Raw genomic sequence first — 9,574 nt, 5'->3', positions numbered from 1 at the left:
CGTCAAGCATAACTCCAACACCGTGTTCACTCCCCAAACTCCGCCGAGAAGAGACCATCACGGCTACACACACGGTTGATGCATTTTAATTAAGTTAAGTTTCAGGTTTTCTACAACCGAATATTAACAAATTCCCATCTGCCCATAACTACGGGCACGGCTTTCGAAAGTTCAAATCCCTGCAGGGGTGTCCCAACTTAGCCCATCACAAGCTCTCACGGTCAACGAAGGATATTCCTTCCCCAAGACAATCCGATCAGACTCGGCATCTCGGTTACAAGACATCCTCGACAATGGTAAAACAAGTCCAGCAAAGCCACCCAGATGTGCCGACAAATCCCGATAGGAGCTGCACATATATCGTTCTCAGGGAACACCGGATAGGTCAAGCTACGAGTAAAACCAGCCCTCGAGTTGCCCCGAGGTGGCCCCGCAGGTTGCCCATTTCGGAGCAACACTCATAGGAGCACTGGCCCGGGGGGGTTAAATAAAGATGACCCTTGGGCAGGCCTGCCCAAGGGAAAGAAAAGGCTAGGTGGCGAATGGTAAAACCAATGTTGGGCCCTGCTGGAGGAGTTTTATTCAAGGCGAACTGTCAAGGGGTTCCCATTATAACCCAACCGTGTAAGGAATGCAAAATCCGGGAACATAACACCGATATGATGGAAACTAGGGCGGCAAGAGTGGAACAAAACACCAAGCATAAGGCCGAGCCTTCCACCCTTTACCAAGTATATAGATGCATTAGTTAAATAAGATTTATTGTGATATACCAACAAAATATCCATGTTCCAAACATGGAACAAGCTCCAATCTTCACCTGCAACTAACAACGCTATAAGAGGGGCTGGGCAAAGCGGTAACATAGCCAAACAACGGTTTGCTAGGACAAGGTGGGTTAGAGGCTTGGCTTAACAATATGGGAGGCAAGATAAGCAAGTGGTAGGTATCGCAGCATAGGCGTAGCCAAAGAGCGAGCAACTAGCAAGCAAAGATAGAAGTGATTTCGAGGGTATGGTCATCTTGCCCGAAATCCCGCAAGGAAGAAGAACGAGTCCATGAAGAAGACACACGGACGAAGTCGAATGGATCCTCACAAACGCGACGTTATCGGAACCAACCCGAAGAAGCAACACCGGAAAGAAGCAAAGAATCATGGTAATCAACCATCACATAATCATGGCATGATGCACAATCAAGTATGATGCATGTCCGGTTTAATGAAGCATGGCATGGTAAAGTGCAACAAACAATCCTACAAATTAAGTGGAGCACAAGTTGCACATTGACGAAACATCACATTCAAGTTATTTAGTTCGATCTCGTTTATGTACCCAACAATATTAAATGTTGTTAAACATGGCAAGAGGGTGAAGCAAATTAAAACTACCTATCTAGTCAAGTTTAAATGAGGCCGGAAAAACGAACAACAATTCCGGAAAGTCCCCATGTGCATATTTCGGTTATGGTACTGGTCTGCCCTAAACACAATTTTAGAGTTGTTAAACATGCAAAGAGATGCCGCCATGTTAAACTATGCATTTTTCCACCCCAAATGCATATAAAGTTTGTTAAGTTTGGAGCTATGGTTATTTAGTTATGAATTAAAGCATTTTAACATGGCAATAGGCAAAATATATGCAAACATCATTTTAAACATTTTTAACATGATTGAAAGTGGCATATTATGAAACTACACAAGATTCTAAGCATTTTTCATATTAGAAGTTTTTACATGTGATGCATAGTTTGTGGGTTATTAAATGCATGTTCTAAAGGGGTTATTCTGCAAAAATGGTCTCTCTGGAAATAGCTAAATTCGTCCCGAGGGAAAAATGTTACATGGGCCGAATCCTGTTGGCCCAACAGGAAGAGTGGATCTGGAGGGCGGCTCACATCGGCCTTGAGGCCGAATCCGACTGGCGCTGCGGAGCTGGACCGGGGTGAACTGGGCCTTGGCGCTGGAGGAGGCCTACGTTGTCGCTGGAGTTGGGCCAGGGTGAGGCCACGGTCAACGAAGGCTCGAGGCAGGGGCGTCTCCCTCCTGCTCGACTGCAGAAGCAGAGGCGCGACAGGGAGCCTGCAGCGGCGCGAGGCTGCGATGGCGCTGGAGTGGGCGCACGGAGGGATGAGCATGGGCGGGTGGCAAGGACGAAGCAAAAGTGACCCGAGCTGGCAGGTGACTAGGGCGGCGCGGCTCCATCTCCATGGACAGGCGGCCATGGTCTGTTTCCTGTGAAGAGAAGCGAGAGAGATGAGAGATAGAGAAGCATGGGGAGGAAGGGAGATACAGGGGAGGAGAGGAGCGGGACGAGGTCGGTCCTCGCCATGATCGCCGGCGTGCTGGAGAGGAGCTCCGGCTAGGTGGACGGAATCGAGCTCCTCCCGATCTGGCTCGGTGCGGCTGCTGCGGGGCTGAGGGGAGAGGACGCCTGGGATGGCTCCTGGCCATCTGATGCAGATCGAAAGGTCGAGGTTGAACGAATCTTGGCAGGTGGTGGGGGTTGGCTGATGGTTTGGATCGGAGGGATGCAGGGATTGGTTCGGCACTGAGACCAAGGGAGAGAGTCGCGGCGGCGGGGAGGATTAGATGGATGGATGGGACAGCTAGGGTTTCATCTGTGTATAAATAGCAGGTGGGTTAAATTAGGGGCTATCCGGTCCCTTCGATCGTAATCGGACGGTCGCGAATAAATAGGCTAGGAAGTACTAATAAGAAAACAGTGGCGTTTTGTAGATGTTTGGGGATGATCCGGACCCAACGGTGACGACTCCCCGGGTCGGGTTCGGGACAACTTCCGGACGCGCGCGAGGGGTTCGATGCACTGAGCAGAGAGAGGTAGGATGGGTCTAGGTGGACTGTGGAGAGCGGGTTGGTCTGAGAGAAGAGGGGAGAGATGCAGCCCGGCACGGTTTTCGGAGACCGAAAACGTCCGACGTTTTGACCGACTATAATGCCGCTATAGTTATCCGTTGGGGCGTCAAACAGACTCCAAATGCGATGAAACTCGACAGGCGGTCTATCTACACTATAATAAGACCGCACGCCAACTTTCAACCCATTTCGAGAACATTTTCTGGCCACTTATAAAATAATATTTCGGACGTGCCGCGGGCGCTTTCAAGTGTGTCTGGGCTCAGAACGGACAACGGGGAGAACTGGGATACCCCAGACGAATGCAAGTTTTGAAAACTTGATGATGCAATGCACATGATGACATGATAAGATGCAACACGCAAGCAAATGACATGGCAACGTCGGCGAATAACTGGACGACACCTGGCACAACGGTCTCGGGGCGTCACAACTCCGCTGCTGGGTTCCGAGAGTTTTGATATTTCCAAAGAAAATTTAAAACTCCCTTCCCCCCCCCCCTCCGCCGGTTTGGTAGACATACTTCGTTCCTACAATATCCATTCAGTCACTTGGTTTTTTTGAACAAGAACAACCAACCAATTTTGTGGTAGTCTATTAAAAAATTAAGAAAAGTGATAGTTTTTCGTAACCCTAGCACGCAATGTGGTAATTTTGTTGCTATATACTCCCAATACTAAACAAATCATGGTTGTTGAATCGTCATATATTGATGCGTTCTAGCATATTTGGTTTGGCGCTCATACAGGCACTAGGACAAGAATATACAGACAAGAAAACACATCACAAAGACCAACTTGCTGATTACAACCCAGTGCAGGAAAACGACCCAACTCCTACTGAAACACCTTTGGATTACACCAACATATACATGTATTCAGCACAAAATCAACATATTAGACATAATAAGTGATAGTTTACATGAGACAATTGGGTATTACATGGTATCCATATCAACAAATATTATATTCAGGTTGCAGTAAAGTGAACATGATATACGTTGTAAAGCACACTGTGTGCTTTAGTATTTTCCCGAGTGGAAGTTTTACCGATTGGAAAGAAACCAAGAATGCATAGCACCCCACATTATACATAACACTTCATATGCTCGCCTGTACCTTGTATTAACCCACAAACATACTTGACAAAGTAAGTATCATGATACAATAAGTTACAATGGTAGTACATGCACACACATCACCACTTGAAAAGGGAATGAAGAAGAACAATGCCCAACTATTCGGACCAATCACTACAAGCACTCCCACCATGAAGAAAAATATATCACAATGTTTGCACTGTCGGGGTGGTCAAAATGATTGGTTAGCCGAGTCCCACCATGACATCCAACCATTGATTTGGTGGACCTTCATAATCATTTATAACAACCATTTGATATTTACAGTTGTACCTAAATATATCATAGTCATCATTAGATTTCATAAGTTCATAAACAGTCATGGTCGTCAGGTCTTCGTAACTGTACACATGTCACAGCCATTAAATCCTCACACCAATACTAAACAAATCATGGTTGTTGAATCGTCATATATATTTATAATATGTGTGCTAGTATTTGGTTTGGCGCTCATGCTGGCACCAAGACAAGAATATGCGTACACGAAAACGCATCACAAAGACCAACTTGCTGATTACAACTCGGGGTATGGTGTGGGAAAACGACCCAACTCCTATCCAAACACCATTGGATTACTCCAACATATACATGTATTCAACACAAACTCAACATATTAGACATCATAAGCGATAGTTTACATGAGACAATTACATGGTACCCACATCAACAAACATCACATTCTGGTTGTAGTAACCGTGAACATGATACACAGAAAAGCACACCGTGTGCTTTAGTACTTAACCGAATGGAAATTTTACGGACCGGAAAGTTACCAAGAATGCATGACACCCATATGCATAACACTCCGTATGCTCGCTCGTACCTTGTATTCTCCTTGAAACGTACCTGACAAAGTAAGACAACCCCCATAGAGCACATCTTCTGAACCAAACCACAAATTATAATACGTATTTTTGGGCCTGTCTCACGGGTAGACGTCAAAGACACCTCGAGCTCCCAGTTTCTTCAAAAGTTTGTAGTCACTGAATCCTGCCTTGGTGAATATCTCGCTCCAGTCAGTTTCGTCTCGCTGCCGGCCATTGGTCATCACCATCATAGCTACATCCATCAGGAGCTCTGCTTCGTGCGTTGGTCCTGAAGAAGAGTCTACAACTATGTCGATAACAATCACTTTTCCTCCCTCTTCCCGCGAAGGGATAGCCTTCTTGCATTGAGCAAGGATCTTCACACAGTCCTCATCACTCCAATGGTGCAGCACAAGCTATATATGTAGGGAAATTTCGAGAAAAAATTTAGTAACGAAGTGACATATAAAATGGATAAGAGAGGAACTTCACATTAGTTTGTTATATGTGGTACCTTGATCAACACAGCCTGAGCAGGTGGGACGGACTTGAACATATCACCGGCCACGTAGTTAACCACACCGTCGGCTGGGACATTGTCGATCACCTTCGGAAGGTCGAGCACAGTGCACTTGATTTGCGGAAAGGCCTCCACGACGGCCCTTGCCGTCGTGCCGTCGCCGCCACAGCAGTCGGTCAGGGACTCCAGCCCCTGGAAGAGGGCGCCACCGCACTCCCGCAAGACCGTGAGGAACCCGGAATTGTCATGGGACGCCAGAGCGTCGTTGAACACGGCGTCGATCTCGGGGTCTTGTTCCGCCATGCTCCCGTCGAAGAGAGTGACGCCATGAAGATCCTCGAACGGCGACGCCACAACGTCTTTCTGGAACCAGTCGGAGAGCCCCATCGCAGCCTCAATGCAGTGCCTCGAGGTTGCGGCGAGCACAATGGGCGTTTGGTTCGGGTGGCCATCTACAGCGACGCTATCAAGCAGGAGCCAGGACACCGGGGTCAGGCGGTAGGTCACCACGTCGGCGGCGAAGACGCCGGACGTAGCCAGCAGCCGCATGATGCGGCGGAGGTAAGGCAGCTTGGCAGGTGGAAGGGACAGCGCGGCGACCAGGTCGGGCAGCGATGCCGCGCCGCCCAGGCTATGGATGGTGGTCGGAACGCCGAGCTTGACGGCGCACTGGAATGCCATGGAGGTCATGTAGTAGAGACTGTGGCGCCAAAGGTCGGCCTGCCCCTGCAGGAGCTCCGCCTCGGTGGGAACGGTCAATTGCTGAGCCTCGGCCGCCATCGTCGCTACCTTGATCACTCTCCCTCTAGCTATTTGATGAGGTCTTTTATGGTGCTTCGTTCAAGCAGTGTGCATCCATCAAGTACTGTTAGCGGCACATATATAGCTGTGCTCGCGTGGGTACGTGTGTCGGTGCGAGTTGAACAAGCAAGGGAAGGGCACGCATGGCGCTATCACGCGTGTCCCGCATGTGGAAATTAAAAACGATAAAGAGACACATCTTGCCAGTCAGTCACCTGATCCACTGACATCGCTGCGTGGGAGTGACGGGCGTATTGTTAAAGTGGATACACGCCAATATAGAAGTTGAAGTGGATAATTACTACTAAGCATGCAACTTTGGAACCTTTAGGGTACCATCCGGCACTCCTTAGTTCAACTAAATTAACTATTTTTTCTTCAGAATTCACACTATTTTTATAATTTTAGTTCATTTGGTTGAATTAATTAGGGTAGTCTCTTAGAGATTTCCATATGAACTACATACGGAATAAAATGATTGAATCTATACTTTAAAATACGTCTATATATATATCCGTATGTAGTTCATATAGAAATCTCTAAAAAAACTTATATTTAAGAACGGAGGGAGTACATTCTATGGTTCCATATATAGTTGTGTAAGCGTGCACGCCATGGCGAAATCATAAACAGTATACATTTGCGCAACTGGCAAGAGTACCATGTCATGCATGATCTTGCAAGGGGAAACTGTCACATCTTTCTTGAATTTGGTCCTGCCTCCTACTAAGGCTCGCTTGTCAATGATTGGACTATTGATATCTCGTTGTGTTTAATTGCTTTCACTAAATTGAGTTTTAACTGTTTACGATCTTTGCTTCTTCTTTTTTTTTTGCTCGTCAAGACTGCCATCGTCGGACATTGGAGGCAAGGAATGAAAGGATTTGCACAACGCCCGGCCACTGGCACCAGGGAAGGGATAACCATCATCTGGAACGGGGACTTGCTCCAGGTCTCGGACATTGAAGTGGGCGTCTATGATCTTTCTCTCACAATTGCTTTGCAAGGTGGCAAGTGTTCCTTCTGCCTCACTTCCGTTCATGGCCCTACGGCTAATGAAGGAAAAGGTGAATTCTTCAGTGAGTTGATTGCACACAAGCCGCTATCTGACACCAAATGGCTAGTGAATGGGGATTTCAACCAAATTTATCGAGCTAGAGATAGAAACGGAAATAACGCCAACAATTGTGTATCAACCGCTTCCTGCACACTTTTCATCCGTGTGACTTTCGGGAGATACATCTTCAGAACCGGCGATTCACATGGTCAAATGAGAAGCAAAACCCTAATATGAACAAACTTGATTGCGTGTTCTGCAATGTGAACTGAGATATTCTACTTTTTGAGAATACGCTAGAGTGTTATCTTTTCATTGATATGTACAAGGGCGGAGCCAAATTTGGGTATTAGGGGGGGGGGGGGGGGGGGGGGGGGCAATCCAAGTGCTACCTAGAGCGACAAGTAATAAGTAATTCCGAACGGGGGAGTAGATAGAAAAATTTAGTACAAAAGATACTTATAAAGAACAAGGTTGAGAACTTGCACATCAGTCTCATTAAGAACTTCAGTATGTCGAGAATAGGAAGCAATCGGCTTAGAAAATGAATTAATCTTAATGGTGTTTGGTATTCGTAGTTGAGAAATTTCAATTTTAGAAGTAACCGGCTTGTAAAACAAATTAATCTTAATGGTGTTTGATAGCGCCTTTTCTCTTCATTGCTGGGGAATTTCAATTTCAGAATTATTGTATAGGTCAACATAGGAAAGTTTTCCATCACAAATAGGAACTCGTACAACATAATTTGCATCATCAGAATTTCTAGGACACATACAAGATCTGGATTCTTGATAGCATCAAAAATCACAAAACAAAACAAATAAAATCAGATGTATAGTTTGAACATACAAGACATGAATTCTAGATAGCCTCTCAAATCACAAAACAAAACAAATAAAATCCACCGTGTAATTTGAACACTGAGACGAGAGACGAGAATTGAGAGAGATTAGTATAGTATGATGTGTTAACCTGCTATGGATGAAGCAATGAAGTAGGTTGCGTCGCTGACTCGCAGCATGAATCAGACCGTGAGGGGCAAAGTATGGAGATCAAAGGCAGAGATGAGCGGCAGCGGCGGCGCCTAATCTTGCCGTAGAGATAGCAATTACTGATCGGAGGGACGGTAGTGGGCTTTTATTGTGGGCTTTTCTTAATGTGTGTACACGTTGAGATAGGGGGGCCATATGCCTGAATTTATCACTGGCTGTGTATACCGTTCGCAGGTACCGGTCGATGGATAGGTACGAAGAGTACATCATAACAGAGATGGGGGTGCCAACTCAGTGTGCTTAGCCCGAGTACAAGATTATGACCCTATACTAGCAACGAGTTTAGTCTGTGCGCGCCCGCCCTGGCCCAGGAGCGGGCCTCGTCCTAGATACACGCGAAGAGCCGTGAGATGGAGGGTGTCCCACCGTCGAAGACCCATCAGTTGCGTTGTTTCCAAATGGACCAGGCCGTTAGGATCGCCAACGTGGCCAGTCCCTTGTGGTGGCCTGTGGGGGATCTCGTGATCATCGATGTGCACCACGGGAGGAACTCCTCGGTGCCGGGTGGAGGGGGGTGGTAGCGCGCACCCAAGCAAGCACATCGTGTCAGATCTGCCTAGAGAAGGGGTTGTCGATGATAATATGATGCATGGTCTCCTCTGTCTCGTCGCAGACAGTGTAATAGTCGTTGTGCGGCAGTCCATGTCGGGCCAATCTAGCGGCGATCCAGCAACGGTGGAGATCGGCAAGCCAAGTGAATATCTTGACTCGAAGAGGAGCCCAGGATCTCCAGGTCAGGCGCCAAAAGCGAGCTGGGATATTTGTTTACAACATCACATCCTCCATGCCTTATCTTTCCCTTTATCTGACCATTGTCCCATGTTGTTCGCTCCTGCATTGGAACCAAATAATTCATGAAGTTTCAAACTTGAGACCCGCTGGATTAAGGTGTCGAGCTTCCATGACATGGTTGTTGACGCTTGGGTTGTACCTACTCCGCATTATGACCCTTTCCAAATCTCCTTTCACAAGCTTAAGGCATTAGCCATCAGATTGCGCAGGTGGAGTCAATCCTTCTCCTCAAACGCCAAGTTGCATCTTCACATGGCACTTGAGATAATTTTACGCTTAATACCGCACAAGAATCCTGCCTGCTATCAATCGAGGAGGTGTTATTATGAAGGAGTTGGACAGTGTGTGGGTTTTAAATTGTGTTGAGTTGTGCTCAACATTGAAATGATCTGGGTCGTTGGTGAGAGACAATTGAACGCTTAAATGTATCCCAACATTGGCAAAGTGAGTTTTTGCCCTAGACCTTCCCTTTGACGCATTTCACATAAGCATGCACGTGCATCGCATGTATCATAATCTATAATGAAAAATGT

General features: G+C 46.8%; 1 protein-coding gene across 1 annotated transcript; it reads right to left on the bottom strand.

Moving 5' to 3' along the window:
• Positions 1 to 4,604: 4,604 nt before the first annotated feature.
• Positions 4,605 to 6,202, bottom strand: LOC125550625 (flavonoid O-methyltransferase-like protein Os11g0303600). The gene is made up of 2 exons (XM_048713655.1): positions 5,334 to 6,202; positions 4,605 to 5,235 (listed from the first exon to the last, which is right to left on the bottom strand). The coding sequence occupies exons 1-2, from the start codon at positions 6,117 to 6,119 to the stop codon at positions 4,939 to 4,941; spliced, it is 1,083 nt and encodes a 360-aa protein (XP_048569612.1). The 5' UTR covers positions 6,120 to 6,202; the 3' UTR covers positions 4,605 to 4,938.
• Between the last annotated feature and the right edge of the window lie 3,372 nt (positions 6,203 to 9,574).

This window comes from Triticum urartu, chromosome 4, assembly GCF_003073215.2.
Source record: "Triticum urartu cultivar G1812 chromosome 4, Tu2.1, whole genome shotgun sequence".
In the NCBI taxonomy this organism is placed as follows: domain Eukaryota; kingdom Viridiplantae; phylum Streptophyta; class Magnoliopsida; order Poales; family Poaceae; genus Triticum; species Triticum urartu.
This window is presented reverse-complemented; position numbering and strand designations above follow the sequence as displayed.